The sequence below is a fragment of the Cynocephalus volans genome, chromosome 16 (assembly GCF_027409185.1).
Source record: "Cynocephalus volans isolate mCynVol1 chromosome 16, mCynVol1.pri, whole genome shotgun sequence".
NCBI lineage: Eukaryota > Metazoa > Chordata > Mammalia > Dermoptera > Cynocephalidae > Cynocephalus > Cynocephalus volans.
Window position 1 is genome coordinate 57,374,378 of NC_084475.1, and position 17,205 is coordinate 57,391,582.

Here is a 17,205-nt window from a genome sequence, read left to right on the forward strand (position 1 = left end):
ACTTTGACCCACCTTAAAAAAAAATGAAAAAACTCAACACTACAATGAATCTATTTTGTTTCTATAGATTTGCCTTTTCTAAACAATTCATATAAATGGAATCATACAAATTGTGATCTTTTGTATCTGGCTTCTTTCACTGGGCATATTCTTAAAGTTTACAATGTTGTAGCATGTTATCAGTACTTTTTTTCTTTTTAACTGCTAAATAGAACAGTAGCCTTCCCTACTTATCTGCTGGGGATATTCCAAGACACCCAGTGGATGCCTGAAACCACAGATAGTGCCGAGCCCTATATATAGTATGTTTTTTTCCTGTATATACATACATGTGATAAAGTTTAATTTATAAATTAGGCACAGTAAAAGATTAATAACAATAACTAATAATAAAATAGAACAATTTTAACAACATGCCAGCATTACTATACTTATACTTTGGGGCCATTTGGAGTTAAATGAGGGTTACTTGAACACAAACACTGTGATACTGCAATAGTCCATCTGATAACTGAGGTGGCTACTAAGGGACTAACAAGAGGGTAGCGTATACAGGGTGGATATGCTAGACAAAAGAATGATTCACATCCCTTGTGGGATGGAGTGGGACAATGTGAGATTTCATCATGCTACTTAGAATGTCATACAAATTAAAACTTACTAATTGTTCATTTCTGGAATTTTCATTGAATATTTTTAGACTGCAGTTGACTGTGGAAAGTGAGACCACAGATAAGGGGGAAGTACTGTATTCCACCACATGGATATAAAACGTTTTGATTGCCCATTCACCAGTTGATAGACATTTGAGTTGTTTCTACTTTTTGGCTACTATGAACAATGAATAATGCTGCCACGAACATTTGCAAATAAATTTTTTTGTTGATATATGTGTTTGTTTTTGTTTTGTTTTTTTGGCAGCTGGCAGGTATGGGGATCTGAACCCTGTGACCTTGGTGTTATTAGGCTGTGCTCTAACCAACTGAGCAACTGGCCAGCCTTGTTTTTGTTTCTTTTAGGATTCTTAGGAGCAGCATTACTGCATCATATAGTAAATTTATGTTAAAATTTTTAAGAAGTTGCCAACTTGTAATCTAAAGTGGTTGGAATATTTTATATTCCCACTAGCAATTTATGAGGGTCTTAGTTTCTCCAAATTTTGGATTTATTGATTCTATTTTAGTTTTATTAAACAAAATTAAAGTTATATATACACATTGTTTAAATAATCCAATCGTTCTACAAGGCTTATTTACTGCTGTTAGGAAAAATAGCAATTCTAATTTCCTCGAGACAAATCAATTTCTTTATTCCTAGAAGCAATTATTTTTCAACTCTTTGATGTGGTTTTCTTTCTTTTTTTTTTTTTTTTAGGTTTTTTATTTTTTATTTTTTTGTCTTTTTCGTGACCGGCACTCAGCCATTGAGTGCACTGGCCATTCCTATATAGGATCTGAACCCGCGGTGGGAGCCGCACTCTCCCGAGTGCGCCACGGTCTTGGCCCTTTGATGTGGTTTTCTTAATCTGTATCTCTTCAAACATTTTTTTTCATGTTGTTATTTAGTTTTAGCCATTATTTACTGACTTCTCAATACAGAAGATGATAATTTTGATCTCATTCATGCCTGCCCCCCTTTCTTATTCTCTCTACATTTGGTGATAATTGTAATATTGGTTAGAATATTTATTCAGTGTTTACATTATCATAATTGTGAAAGCTTTCAGTTAAGCCATGTAGTAGTAATTCAGTAACATTTATCTTTCTTGTACAGTTTGTTTTTCTTGGATTTTATAATTGTCTTGTTTCTTGTTTAGTTTGCTTAGTTTCTATGAACTTATCATGAATTCAGCTTCATGCTCCAACTGAGTTATATAAATCTCCTCTCAGTATGTTCAGATACTGAAAGTATTCTGTTGTTTTCTGTTTTATCTTATTAATGAAATCACTCCTAGAAGCTTTGGCCAACTGGCACAGATTTCCCTTTACGTACTTTGCTATACAAGTGTCATTTTAGTGTTTCCTTTCATCAACATCTTGAAAATCCCTTTTCTCTTTTCTTGTGTTGAACACACTACCTGTGGGATTCCATGTCTTTCTTTCTAAGCTTAGGTCCTTTTTTTGGTGGAGGAAACCTTCGAATATCCTCCTGAGAAAGTTCATGGAAGGTACATATTTGGAGGCCTTGCAGATCTGAAATAGTCTTTCTCATAACCTTATCTTTGGATGATAATTTATTGGGTATAAAATTCTAAGTTGCCGCCCCCCCCCATCACTTTACAACTATTAAAAAGCAAAGAAAAAGAAATCTAAGTTGGAAATGATTTTCCCTTCAAATTTTGTCAGGCATTGTAGCATTGTTTTCCAGTGTTTCTGTTGAGAAATGATGCCAGACAGATTTCTTAATCCTTTATGTAAAACCTATTTATTTTTCTCTGGAATTTGGAGCAACTCTTTTTTTGTGCTCTGTTTTCTGACATTTCCCTGCATTTAACCTGGGCTCCTAATAGGCTCTTTCAGGTTGAAACTCATATCCTTCAGAATCTGGATATTTTCTCTAATTTTTCACTTAAATAATTTCCTCCCCTCCAGAGAGGCATTATAGTGTAAAAGTTAAGAAGCTATATAATGGAGCCAGGCTGCTAGGGTTTGAGTTCCAGCTCCTTGCCAACTCTGTGAATTTGGGCAAATCACTTAGTCTCTCTGTTACTCAGTTTCCTCTTCTGTAAAATAGGGGTCATAATGGTGGCTATCTGATGGGTTTGTTGTGAAGATTAAATAACTTTGTGTGTGCAAAATGCTTACAATAATACTTACAAAAAAATAAGGCTATTTTTTGTTATAAATTTATATTTCCTCGTTCTGTAACTCTTTATTTAGATTTAGAACCTCTTGAACAGTCCTCTAATTTAAAAAATTTTCTTATTTTCCATCTCCCTTTCTCTTTTCTGGGAGATTTTTCTTTTTTGTTTTCTTTTTTTTTAAATTTGATTTTGTCGATATACATTGTGGTTGATTATTGTTGCCCCTTACCGAAACCTCCCTCCCTCCTCCCTCTCCTCTCTCCCCCGCAACAAGATTTTTCTTTTATATTTATTTATTTTGTTTAGTTTTTTTTTCTTAGTTTGTGTTTTTTGTTTCCAAGAGCTCTTTTTTTGTTCTGTGAATATTTCTTACCACATCCATGGATGCAATGTTATGGATATTTTACTCTCCTGTTTTTCTGAGGATATTAATGTTGGTTTTTTTCTGTCTTTTGAAAAAGTTGTCTTCTATCTGCATAGTTTTTGAGGGCATCCTCCTTACTACCCATCTTATTTTTGGTCTCTGTTTCATTTTAGATACTTCTTAAACTTTGATAGAAGTTTAATGATCCTTGGCTCTCTGCTCATATTTAAAAGCAGAGCCTAACCTTAAAAAATGACTGGGAGCTCAGTGTGGGAGGCTTTGTATTTGTGGCATTCATTGTAAGGTGATCTGGTAAAGCTATTTTGCTGGAGAACCCCTGGTGTCGTCATCTTTAGGTCTTTTTCACCTGACTGGCTAGATTCTAAAGGGCAGACACTTCCATTCTCTGGCTGCCATTGTTCTGGCAAACAAGTAGTGTTAAAAGACTAGGGTTGTCATTCATTATATAACTTTTTACTCAAGCATCATGTTTTTAGTATGTAGCCCTTACCCCATTTGAATCTAATATCTTCCAATTCAGAGACCCTTTGTTTTATCCTCTCCAGGGAATAAATCCCTAGTGTTCTGACAGACTGGGGAAGAGATAGGTGTCCAGTTTTGTGGTATATGGGGTAGAGGACCTGAGGATCTAATTATTTTGTTTGCAGACTTTCAACCAATTCTTTTGTTTTCTGCTCTACTTTCACCCCCATTTTCAAAGGTGTTGCTTATTACTGAGCTTTGGGGGCTCTGGTGTAAATCAGGTTGCTTTCGTCACTGGCTTTGAATTCAACTTTATTAGATAAATCATTCATCTACATGCTGTCCAGCTTCCATTATTTTGTTTCATCTTTTGTGTTCTTTCTCCTTATGGGTTGATACCTCTAAATTCTGTATGCTGTTATTTTAATGTATTTTTTGGTAATGATGGTGGTTGGGGGGGGCGGGGAGAATAGAGTGCTTTAATCTGCCATTTTTAAGCAGGAATCTGTATTCTTTTTCTTTTATTAATATGTATTACATTTGCAGTGAGTAAAATATATTTTTTAAAAAGAGAAAAGAAAAGAAAGAACTCAGTCCCTTCTAAAACTACCCAGCTTGTGATATGGTCGAACAGTGTAAATATCAGTCTTGAGAGCAATGTGGTGCTTTCCCAGTAGACAGTGGTTAGTTACTAGTAATATACTGCTTTGCATTTGTACCTCACTTTTGTAATGGGCATTTTTTACTAGATTGTAAATTTCTTTGAGTCAAGGACCATATCATGTTTTGTATGTTTTTTGAAAAATAAGTTATAAGAAATGTCAGAAATACTGTGAAATATGCTTTATGAGAATTATATTTTATTATGATCTCATTTTATAGGTTGAAGAATGCGTCATCGGATGTAAAACAAATGCTTAAAAGTGAAACAGACTTGGATATTACTGCTGATCTCAGAAAGAAACTCCATCGGGCTAAGAAAGAAAAATTAGAAATAACAACTAAGCACAATGCAGAGGTAGAATTTATTTTCCTTTCAAATAATGTAAAAGTTGAGTTTGATTTTTTTAGATTCCATGTTTAACCTTTATATACCATTATTGTGCTTAAACGGAAATCATAGTAAAGAAAACCTATGATAATTTTTATGAGTGGAATTATATAGGAGAGTTCAAGTTGAACTTTAATGAATTATTATGTTTATTCATATGTTGTCTTAAATTTATTTTAATTGATGTGTTCAACTTGATAAAAATATTGATGAATTTGTTTTGAAGACTAAAGGATTTTTAAATAAGACATTTTTGAAATCATAACGTAGGTTCCTTTATGGTCTGAACCATGGAAGAATCTCTTTCTTAAGTCATAAGATTTGAGCATGAAAATTTTTTTTCTTATTTAAAATGCATAGCTTCATTAGCAATTGAGGTAACATTAAATAAAAGCAGCTTGTAATTTCCTAGTGAACATCTATTGTATAAACAATAGCAAACAAATGTTTTACATTGCTTTTCTTTTCTTTTTTTTTATAATCAAACATTAACATGTTTAGATTTCTCCAATTCTCTCCCCCTCCCTCTTTCTTTCTTACAATTGATTTGTTTCCATCAGGATCCAGACAAGTTCTGCTTGTTGCATTTGCTTGCTATGTCAGCTGTCACTTAAGGTTCTTTTAATCTGTAGGTTCCCCCTTCATCTAATTTTTTCCCCTTTACCTCATAAAGTTTCCCAAGGTCTGGATTTGCTGGCTCCATCCCAGTACTGTCATTTATAACATGTTCCAGTGTCCCCTGCATTTCCTGATGATTGGTTGCTGGATCCTGAGGCTTGTTCTCATTCACGTTAGACTTGGCTTCAGAGGTATATATGTCCTTACTGCAGGAGGCCCATTATGTCTGATTGTCTGTGATGCTAGCAGTCAATGATGATCATTTGCTAGATCCATTATTTCAATGGGGATTTGCAACATACCGTATTCTAATTATTTTATTCCTTTTAGCTGGGATACTTCACTAGACAGAAGTGTTCCTTCCTCAGCTACTTGTGGTTAACCCAAGGAACAATTCATGTATGAAAGACAGGATAGATGCTTGACTTTATCTTTTACTTACTAGTTTTAGAAAAATGAATTGTTTCCCTGTCATCTTCCAAAGAGAGTAAGAGGTTTTTTGCTTTTGTTTCTTGTCATTATGGTTTTTTGTGGTGGTAAGAATTAATGTCTTTCCCTTTCTTATTTGTATTTTTGTTCTACCAGTGGGTTTTTTTCTTTCTTATATATTTGTGGTAGTGCTTATTGTTTTTCGGATTCTAGATTCAGGGCTCCCTTGAGGATTTCTTGCAGGGCTGGTAGTGTGGTGGTGAACTCCCACAGTTTTTGTTTGTCTGGAAAATACACTATTTCTTCCTCATTTCTGAAGTATAGCCTTGCTTGGGTATAGTAATCTTGGCTGCCAGTTGTTTTTCTTTTAGTATTTTGAATCTATCATTACATTTTCTTCTGGTCTGTAGAGTTTCTGTTGAGATGTCTGCTGTTAATCTGATAAGGGCTCCCTTATAGGTGACTTGATGTTTTCTCTTTCTCCTTTTAAGATTCCATCTTTGTCTTTGAGCTTTGCGAGTTTGAATATAATGTGTCCTGGAGAGGATCGAAGCTGTTTGGTGATCTTTGATCCTCCTGGATCTGAATGTTTGTGTTTCTCCCTAGACCTAGGAGTTTTTCTGTTATTTCATTGAATAGATTTTCCATGCCTTTTCCTTTTTCTCCCCTTTGTAACACCCATGATTCGAATGTGCACTTAAGGTATCTGCTAGTTCTCTTAGATTTTCTTCATTTTTTGAAATTCTTTTTTCCTTTTTTTTGGCTGCCTGGGTTATCTTGAAAAGACTGTCTTCAAGATCAGAAATTGTTTTTTCTACTTGTTCTAGCCTGCTGGTTAGGCTCTTTGTTGTGTTTTTTAATTCATTGAATGAATCTTTCAGTTCCATGAGTTCTGCTACATTCTTTCCTTCAATTTTATTTCTAGTTAAATGTGGCTGGTGTAGAGGAAGGTCACAGATCTTTTTTTTTAACTTTTATTTTTTTGTTTTAGTTTTTTTATTGGGGGGGCAGCAGCTGGCTGGTAAGGGGATCTGAACCTTCAGCCTTGGTTTTATAACACCATGCTCTAACCAAGTGAGCTAACTGGCCAGCCCTTGCTACGTTCTTTTTTAAGGGATTAATCTCTTTGTAAATTTCCTTCTTCATATCTTGGATTTTTTTTTTTTGCTTCATTGTGTTGTCTGAGTCTTCATATCTCAGTGAATTTCCTTAAGATTGTGCTTAGAATTTCCTTAAAGTCATTTCAAGGATTTCCTGCTATAAAGGGTGTGATATTTGAGAATTACTGTATTCTTTTGGTGGTGTTGTATTTTCTTGGATTTCTGATTTCTAGTATCTCTCCGGTGATGTCTGGTCATCTGGTAGAGCAGTCTCTTCTTCTGTTACTCTGGAGTGGGCTTTGAGGAGAGATACATCCTCTTCTTTTTCTGGTCTCTGCTGGTGACTCTCCTGTGTCAATCCAGTTGAGTGTCTGGCAGGCCACCTGCACAGTGACTGTAGCTGCTGTTGTGGTGTCAAGACCACTTTTGCAGCAGCCGTGGCTATGGCATTGGCTGTGGTGGGTCACCTATGCAGAAGTGGTGTTTCTGGTGTGTTCCTTGCCTGCTTCGAGGTTGGGGATGCTGGCTTCAGCTCCTGCCTAGGACCTTGGCATGTTCCTTGCCTGCTTCCAGGCAGAGGGGGCCGCCCTTGGCTCCTGCCTAGGACCCCAGGTATGCTCCTTGCCGAATATGGAATTTTTATTCACAGTGCAATTCATAAATTATCTTGTTTCTTTTTGTTTTATTATATCATTATGTGTTTTATTAGTGTTCCTGGCTCTTCCATTTACAAGATATATGACCTTGGGCTAATTATTTATCCTGCACATCATTGGTTTCTCATTGTGAAATGCTGGTCCCAAAGGGTTATCATGATAATTAAGTGAAATAAAATTTGTAAAGTGTTTGTGCTCTGTAATAGTAGCTTTAATTTATTGACAGTTAAGCATAAATTGTGTTTTCCTTCCCTTTTTGCTAAGTTCTGATACTGTCCTGGTGGGAAACCTTGTAAAGTCTCCCTAAGTGAAATCAATTACTCCTTCCTTTGTTCTTCCACAACACATTGCTGTTACAGATATTTTATTCATTTATTTATTTATTTTTTATTTTCTGCATCTGGCTAGTACAGAGATCTGGACTCTTGACTTTGGTGTTGCCATGCCATCCCAATTGAGCTAACTGGCCAGTCCCAGATATTTTAGGACTAAATATTTATTTCATGCTCACGGGCTCTTCTTCAGTCTGTAAGCTTCCTGAGAGCTGAAAGCAGTGATCATGCTTTGTCTCTTTGTTGCTCATAGTAAGCCCTCAGCTGAATGAATATATGAAAAAATGATTTTGGGGGGATATCTAAGGAACAGGGGTATGGCTGATAAAAATAAAAAGAAACGCATATATGACTATTTTATTTATATTTTTTAGTAAAAATTGAGGTCAATTTTAAGTGATAGCTGAAGTAATTGCTTCTGTTTACATTGTAATAATATGAAATGGAATTTATTAGATGTAAACTGATTGTTGATAAAGTTTAAAAATTATTTTTGAAAATCAAATGCAGATTTTACTTGAAAGTATTAGTGTCGTGAAATCATCTATTACATATATTCTTTTACATATATTTATAGTTGTCATTAGGCTTCTCTTAGGAGAACACACTATTCTCTTATTTGATCAAAATGTTTTGAAGTATGTGTTTACATTAAAGAGTTAGGAAACTACCTCAGGGAAAGAAGACAATTTTCTTAAAACAGGCAATTATAAATGGTTCAACTCCAGGTTTACATTACTGATCATTCTTATTCTTTCAATTATTTGTTTAGATGATCTTCCTTGTATCATGTAGTAATTTTTTTTTTAAGCCATTTAATCTCAAAATGTGCCCATTACAAAGCAAGGCAGAGAGAAATGAATTGATCTAAAAACCGAGTATATATTTCCTTATTGGATATTCCTAATACTAACTACTCTTCATGCAGGTTGATTTGCACAAAATATCTTTAAAATGACTTCTCTAGGAATTTTATTGTGTGGGACTTTGGAAAAGTTACTTCATTTTTCTGAGCTTCAGTTTTCTTTGATAGGTATAGAAATAATAGATTACTTTTAAGAAGATTTATTATTAGGCAGAGGGTTTGGGGAGAGGAAATGCTAATAGACTCACAGCTTCCAGATGAGACTGAGTTGCATTTATATGGACAATTGGAATGAGAAAATACCACAAGGTTTTTATTGTTACAGTGATTGTTAGAATCATTGTTTTTTGTTTTTTTTTTGTGGCGGCTGGTTGGTACATGGATCCTAACCCTTGGTGTTACAAAGTGGTGCTCTAACCAACTGAGCTAACCAGCCATCCCTGTTAGAATAATTTAAACACAATAATAAAGGTGTGGGACAAGAAGACCGTGGAGTCATTCAGATACCTGTTGGCCCAAATAGTGATGATAGAGCAAGAAAATGTTTAATATTTAACAAATTGTTGATTAGGTCATATACTTTTAGAGTGGGAAAGGACCTTATAAATCATGTAGTTCTAACTCTCCGACCTATCTTTTGTCATGCTGCTTCATGGAAGTTCACAAGATATTAGTTCATTAAAATTTGCAAAATTGGCACTTTTATTACTTTATGCTCTACCAGTGATGTCATAATCAAGAGAAATAGTATAGACAATATTTACCTAACTATACTTTGCTGCAGTTTGCTTCTTGATATCATCTAGGGAATAGGAGGAGAGGAGAGAATTAATTTTTACTGCTTACTATGGATCATGCATTTATTTTTGTTTTTTAGGTATGACTATTTCTGATTAAAATATACGATTTCTCTTTATTTTTATAAGAAGTTCATGTAAGAATTCTTTTGTTTTTATTTTTTTATTTATTTTTTGTTTTTTTTCTCTATAGTGGATTCTATAAAATAAGAAACTTAATGAGTGTCATTTGGTGAGTAAGGTAGTGCTTTTTTCCCAGTGTTTCAGAAAATATAAATTTATGTGTTCTTTTTTTAAAAAGATGACCGGTAAGGGGATCTAAACCCTTGACTTGGTGTTGTCAGCACCACGCTCTCCCAAGTGAGCGAACTGGCCATCCCTATATAGGGATCTGAACCCTTTGCCTTGGTGTTATTAGCACCACACTTTCCCAAATGAGCCACGGACCAGCCCTAAATTGATATATTCTTGACTTCTAAATATTATGGAAACAAGTTTCTCTAAGAAATTTAAATGTTTGAGTGTATGATCTCATATTCTTGGAGACATGTTTTAATATTGATTCATGACATTAGAAATCTGTTTTTAGCTGGCAAGCTATGAGAGCCAGATTGCCAAGCTACGGTCTGAGGTTGAAAAAGGAGAAGCATTGCGACAAAGTTTGGAATATGACCTGGCTGTTGCTAGAAAGGAAGCTGGTCTTGGAAGACGGGCTGCTGAAGAGAGATTAGCCGAGGCACATAGAATCCAAGAAACACTCTGTGGTAAGACTATTTCTATTTCTTAACATGTTCAGGGTTGTAACGTCGTTGTACATATCATTGCTCACTGCTTGTAGGCATTCCATATAGGGTCATAGGTAGGCTACTGATGGAGAGAGTTTGCTGGGTATATGTAAAGTCTTCTAGCTATTATGTGAACATTTCTCTACTTTAGATTCATTTTTTTATGTTGTGAATGAATGGAAAAAGGGGTTCAGAATTCTGTTAATCACTTTTTTAAAGCACCTGTTCCATGAATAATCAGCAGAATCACAAAGGAATTTTTTGTTTGTTTCAAACATATATTCTAGGCCCCCCATCACATATAATCAGAATCAGAATCTGCAGCTTGAGAATCTATATGTTCAAGAAACAGTACCGGTGATTTTGTTGATTAGCTAGGTTTAGAAAGCATTGGGTTAGAATGTGGTGCGTGGAAAAGAAAAAAGTACTGGATTTAATCCTCAGAAGTCATCTGTTATATAGCCCTTGGACTTCAATAAAACCTTTATGAAAGTATAATATATATAAAGGAATGTGCCTAGATAACTATATAACTCATAACAGGCACCCAGATCATGGAATAGAAAATTACCAAAAGCCCTTCCACATACATAACTCCTATGCTGGTTTTTAATAACATGGATCAATTTTGTCTCTTTTTTATACTTTGTATGAATGGAATCATATAGTATATAATCTTTTGTATCTGGCTTCTTTCCTTCAACATTGTGTTTGTCAGGCTCATCCATATTGTTGCATAACTTTGTTGTTGGTATTATATTGTGTAAGCAATACCACACTTACGTTTATCCATTTACTATTGATGGGCATTTGGGTAGTGTCCAGTTTTTGGTTATTAAGAAAAATGGTGCTAAAAGCTGGTTTGATAGTAGTGGGTTATTAGAACTTGTTAACATTAGTGTCACTGAAGTTGATATACAACTCGCACTACTAAATTTGACTGGCTTTAAAAAAAAGAGTAATGGTGCTATGGACATTCTTGTATACAGCATGTTTTAATTAAGAGAATACTGAATGTGAATTCAGAATATTTTGATTTAGATACTGGTTCTACCACTTACTGGTGTTTGAACCTAGGTTGTTTTAAAGATGAAATGAGAAAGAGAAAGTGCTTTTTTAACTGCGTGGAGCTAAACAAATGTTAAATTATAGTTATTGTAATGGTTAAGATTCCTAGTTTTGGCCAGCTGGCTTAGGTTATTGACATTGGTCATAAGTATTTTTGATCATGTAGTGGAGAAAAAGTAGTATCTCTTTCTCACCCATTGCGGGGTTTACAGCTGACACCCCTGTAACAAAATATAGATTAATAAGAGAAAAGCATAACAATCTTATTTAACAAAGTTTTATGTGACATGGGAGCCTTCAGAAATGAAGACCAAAAGATCCAGGGAAAGCTGTGTATCCTTATGCTAAGTCTGATGAAAGAAGTGCATAGTTGTGGAGAAACGTGATTGGACAAAAAGGGTATAATCTAATGACAATAAACTGAGGGGGGAACCTAGCAAGGCCTGTTTGTTTAACACATTCCTTTCCTTCCAGTATAGGGCAGTACACCTGTCACATGAGGGTCTTATAACATTCTTTCGGGGGAAGTATGTCAGAGAGTGACCTTTCAAGGTTTTTTGGCTTGCTTTGAAGAGAAAGAGGGATGGGAGACAGGAGGTCAGAGGAGACAGAGGCCTTGCTTCTGAGGCCCTTCTGTCTCCTTCAGCTCAAAAATACTCAACATGACAAGGCACCATCCTTTGGGGTATAGTGTTCTGAGCCCTGACAATCACCTCTGATATGTAATAACTATACCACTACCTGGAATTTAGGACTACAAGAATTGGTAAGCACGAGATATAAAAATTAATGACTTTTGTTTAACCATGAGGAAATTTTGAAGTCCAAGGAAGATGGGAAATTATTTGCACAAAGTAAAAAAATTTCGACAGGTACTTTACGGAGGAAGGTAGAGGACTGGCCATTAATCACATGAAAAATGCTTAGCCTCACTTATCATTAGGGAAATGAAAATTAAAACCACAGTGGCTTCATTATATACCTATCAGATGGCTCTAATTGAAAAGACTGTCAATACCAAATGTTGATGAAGATGTAGAGCACCTGGAACTCTTATTCCTTTTTAGTGGGAGTGTAAAATGGTACAACCACTTTAGAAAAAAGCCTGGCAATTTATTTTTAAAAAAACATGTATTTATCCTATGACCCAGCAATTTCACTCTTTAGTATTTTGCCGTGAGAAAGAAAAACAATTGTCCAGAAAAGACTTGTGTAAGAATTTCATAGCAGCTCCATTCATGGTAGCTCAAAATTGAGAAAAAAATGCCCACTGGCAGGAGAATGAAGAAACATTTTGTATTATATTTATATGATGAAATACAACTAAGCAATAAAAAGGAACTAACTACTAATACATGCAGTAATGTGAATGAATCTCAAAATCACATTATGCTGAGTGAAAAAAACTTTACACACAAGAGTACATCCTGTATGATTCTGTTTGTATAAAGTTCTAGGATAGGAAAAACTGTTAGTGAAAAAAATTCTGATCAGTGGTTGTCTCTGGGATGGGTTGGCAGTGGAGATCAACTGGGAAAGGGTATGAGGGAACTTTTTGGGTTGAAGGAAATGTTCTACATTTCGATAAGAGTTTGGGTTACATGAGTGTATGCATTTGTAAAATCTGAATGGTACACTAAATAAAGATTTGTGCCTTCCGCTATATGTAAGTTTTACCTGTAAGGCAAGTAAAACTATGTTGAATTCTGCTTAATGATATACATACTGAATTATTTAGGAGTCAAATGTACTGATGTTTGCAACTTGCTTTGAAATGCAGAAAAAAGTATGATGGCCTGATGGGTGGATAAATCAATGAATGCATCAATAGATGTTTAAATGTCTGATAAGGCAAATAGAACAAAATATTAACAATTGTAGAGTCTAGGTTGTGGATATATGAGTATTCACTATACAATACTATCAACTTTCTATGTTTTTGAAAATTTTTGTAATAAAATGTTGAGGGTAGAATAAAAAAACAACCTAATGGAGTTATGGATATGTCACAGTTTTTTTTTTCTTTTAAACATTTGATATATTTTCTTGAATAGGAGAAGTAGTAGTAGAGAGAGTTGCAGCTGGTGCCAGAGGTGCACGTAAACTTGGGCACGCCTTCAGGAACATGTCACAGTATTTCATAGCAAAATCACTTTTGTCTGAAGGGGAAGAAGAGATGGAGAAATAGAATAGATTGGTTCAGGGACAGTGAGTAAGCTTTTCAAGAGTTTACTGGAGTGAAAAGTTTAAATGTTTTGTCCTAAGATCATGCTGTAAATGGAATCAGCTCCAATGTCTATGTTTTTGGACTCCTAGTGATTTAACTCATGGTTGCAAATATATCTGTTATTCTACTATATTTTTAATAGCTCAGAATTCAGAACTTCAAGGAAAGGCAAATGAGATTGAGAAAGCATTTCATACTTCCCAGCAGAAATGGAAAGAAGAGTGCCGAAAATTTGAACATGATTTGGAGGAAAGAGATGATATGATTCAAAATTGCAATCGAGAATATGATTTACTTATGAAAGAAAAAAGCAGACTAGAAAAAACTCTAAAGGTAAAATAACTTTTTTTTTTTTTTTTTTTTTTTAAAAGATGACCGGTAAGGGGATCTTAACCCTTGACTTGGTGTTGTCAGCACCACACTCAGCCAGTGAGCGAACCGGCCATCTGTATATGGGATCCGAACCCGGGGCCTTGGTGTTATCAGCACCGCACTCTACCGAGTGAGCCACGGGCCGGCCCGGTAAAATAACTTTTAAAGGATTTTTTCTTTTCTTTTCTTTTCTTTTTTTTTTTTTTTTTTGTGACTGGCCACACCAAGCACACCGGCCATCCCTATATAGGATCCGAACCCGCGGCGGGAGCGCTGCAGCGCTCCCAGCGCTGCACTCTCTCGAGTGCGCCACGGGGTCGGCCCTTAAAGGATTTTTTCTATATATAATGTTTACTGAGATGTGTTGTACATTATTTGTATCCTTTCTAAAAAATAATTTCACAAAAGCATTTACCAAATGTAAAAGTTTTGATGCAAGAGTTCGCAGACATTGCCAGCAGATCTGCTTTTGATTTCTTCCATGTCAGTAGTCATAGTTGTATCTGTTGTTTTCTACTCTATTTCTAGACCCTGGAAATAGTGCCTGGCATTCATAAGAACTCCATTAGTGTTTGAATGGGGGAAGTTTAGATGGTGGCTGGTACTTCCATCTTTGGGTAGGCCTGTTCAGCCTTTCCCACATAAAATGTCTTAGAGTTATGGGAAAAGAAAAGTGATGGTGGCAGCATCCCTTAGAGCCAGTCGGCCTGCACCTCAAGATATAAAATCTTGATATGATCTTGATTGGCTGCTTAGGGGAACTCTGCTGTGATTTTAGGCTATTGGCTTTGAACTGATCTGCACAGAGACTTTTGCGGGGACTTTGGGGTTGAATTAGCCCCAAAGTCTATTTAGCCCTTAGGGGAAAAAAGCCTCAAGGCTCGTTATGATGGCTTTCCATTAGTGAAAGTTGTGAGGATAATATTTGTTATACAGATCTTTGCTACCATTATATGGACACAGGAGACTTTCTTTCTCTCTCTTATAAGCCCATAATTTTCCCCTGTGTTATTAGGGACTTAGTTTCAAACCCTGTAGGTCAGAAAATTTGGCTCTCAGGAAAAACCTGTATTTTATATTTTTAAGATTTTGAACCAAATTAGATCTTGTAAGTATAGTACATCTAGGAAAACCCAGAAGGAAAAGCTTTTTCCAAATATTATTTGTAGAGCTAGGTATTAGTCACAGTCTGAACTTTAAAAAAACTTTTTTTTTTTTCCAAACTTTTAACATTCTGGAGTTTCCTTATCCTGATTTATTACACAAAATTACTTCCTTCTCCCCTTGTGGATATACATTGTTCTATGTCAGATTTACGTATAAATTATCAGGGATAATCCAAACAATTTGCTCACAGGTGGAGATTTCCATATTAACTGTAGTCTACTTTGTTTTTGTCTCTTTGTCATATAATGCATTTTGTTCAAACCGCTGAGTTAAATTTTTCAGAAAAACTGGGTCAAATATGTGCCTATATATAACATGTTGCTTAAATTAAATGGGTAACCATGTTGTTTAAATTAAATGAGTAACCATAGCTTCTCATTCAGATCTGCATTCTGATGATCAAAATGATAGTTTTATTAATGATTTTAACATGAATTATAATGAGTTTTGATAGTCAATAGATAAAGACAGCCCCTTTATACATTTAAACTGGGGATGAAGGAAGAAAGATAATTTTTATTGAACTAATAGTAAAGCAAGATTTTATTCATGTATAGGAAGCACTGGAAAAACATCAACAGGAGAAGAATGAGATGGAGTCTCATGTGAGAGAGACAGCACTGGAAGAGTTTAGATTACAAGCAGAACAATGGGAAGCAGAAAGAAGAGAGTTACAGTTTATAGTACAGGTATTTTAAAAATAATAATTCAGTTTTTTAAATATATGTTTTTAATGGTTACGATATTAAAAATTACATTAGTGGGATAATTGACTGGCTCACTCAAGGTGAAAATAACTCCTAGTCTTTGATCTCTGGAAGGTCATGTTTTATTTGTAGTTACATAACAATAGGGCAACTGTTCTGAACAGGTAACATTAATTGTTGGGTGAATTCTATTGCATAAATTATTGAGAAGGAAATATCTACATTTGGTATTTAATTTTTCCAGTTGAAAATGTGAGACTAATAGCAGTCTTTAATAGAATAAAGAAATAGAACAAAAGGATTTTGAATATTAGACGGTCCTTACAAATCATATAGTACAGTGGTTCCTGAACTCTTTTTAAGAAGTACAAATTCTTAGTTTTCCTCTATCTCTTCTCCCCTCCAAACGTACAGAATCCTCAAGGCTTCAAGTAATCCATTTTAAAATTACTGATTAAATCTAACCCCCTTTATAGATGAGCAGATGGAGATTTACAAGTTACTGAATTAGATTAGATTATAGACTGAGGGAGAAGGCTGTAGGTCTCCAGATTCTCACTCCAGTGTACGTTCACCATTTTTTTCAGGAGATTAGAAGTATTTATTTTGAAGGAGAGATAGGAGAAACTCAAACTGTTAATTGTGTTATGTGTATTATAAGGGAAATTTGTGAATAGTTAATACCCTTTAAGAAAAAAATGCACCAACCAACTAACTTAAAAATTTCAAATAAATTTTCATCACTTCTTCCATTATCTATTTTGTGATGAGACACAAAATTTGACATTTTCTAGACAAAATGTCAAATTGAAATAGGCTTTATATAGATGTCAAAGATATGTACTCTTCACAAGAATGTAAAATAACCACGTAAAATAAAATTTGGAGTAACGTCGTGTTAGAAACAAATTTGCGGGACAGAAGCTGGACAAAAATATGCAGAAAATAGGAAGCACCTTATTTCTTTTTTTTTAATTAAAAAGATGACCGGTAAGGGGATCTTAACCCTTGACTTGGTGTTGTCACCACCAAGCTCACCCAGTGAGCAAACCGGCCATCCCTATATGGGATCCGAACCCATGGCCTTGGTGTTATCAGCACCACACTCTCCCGAGTGAGCCACAGGCCGGCCCAGAAGCACCTTATTTCTTTAAGAGCAAAAGTTGGCAGTGAACAGTGGAAGTACTGAATTTGTTGTTTATGTAAGTATTCAGAATACCAGTGAAACCACAGCTTTCCCTAATGTTTGCACGATGCTTTTCTTCCCAGTCACCCCTTTTATAGAATCTGGAAGGACAGTACAACCACTCTTTGGTCCTCTTGGTGTTCTAAGCTTCTGTTTGTAATTTGTGTAGTTAGTTCATTCGTTTGTTCGTTCATT

The 17,205-nt window shown here is 35.1% G+C and overlaps 1 protein-coding gene across 1 annotated transcript in view; it reads left to right on the top strand.

Moving 5' to 3' along the window:
- Positions 1-17,205, top strand: part of CCDC171 (coiled-coil domain containing 171) — a 338,249-nt gene that overhangs the window by 10,871 nt on the left and 310,173 nt on the right. Inside the window, exons 3-6 of the mRNA XM_063080963.1 lie at positions 4,533-4,668; positions 10,088-10,262; positions 13,721-13,911; positions 15,675-15,806. Coding sequence (XP_062937033.1) covers positions 4,533-4,668; positions 10,088-10,262; positions 13,721-13,911; positions 15,675-15,806 — 634 coding nt within the window. The remainder of the gene's footprint in view (positions 1-4,532; positions 4,669-10,087; positions 10,263-13,720; positions 13,912-15,674; positions 15,807-17,205) is intronic.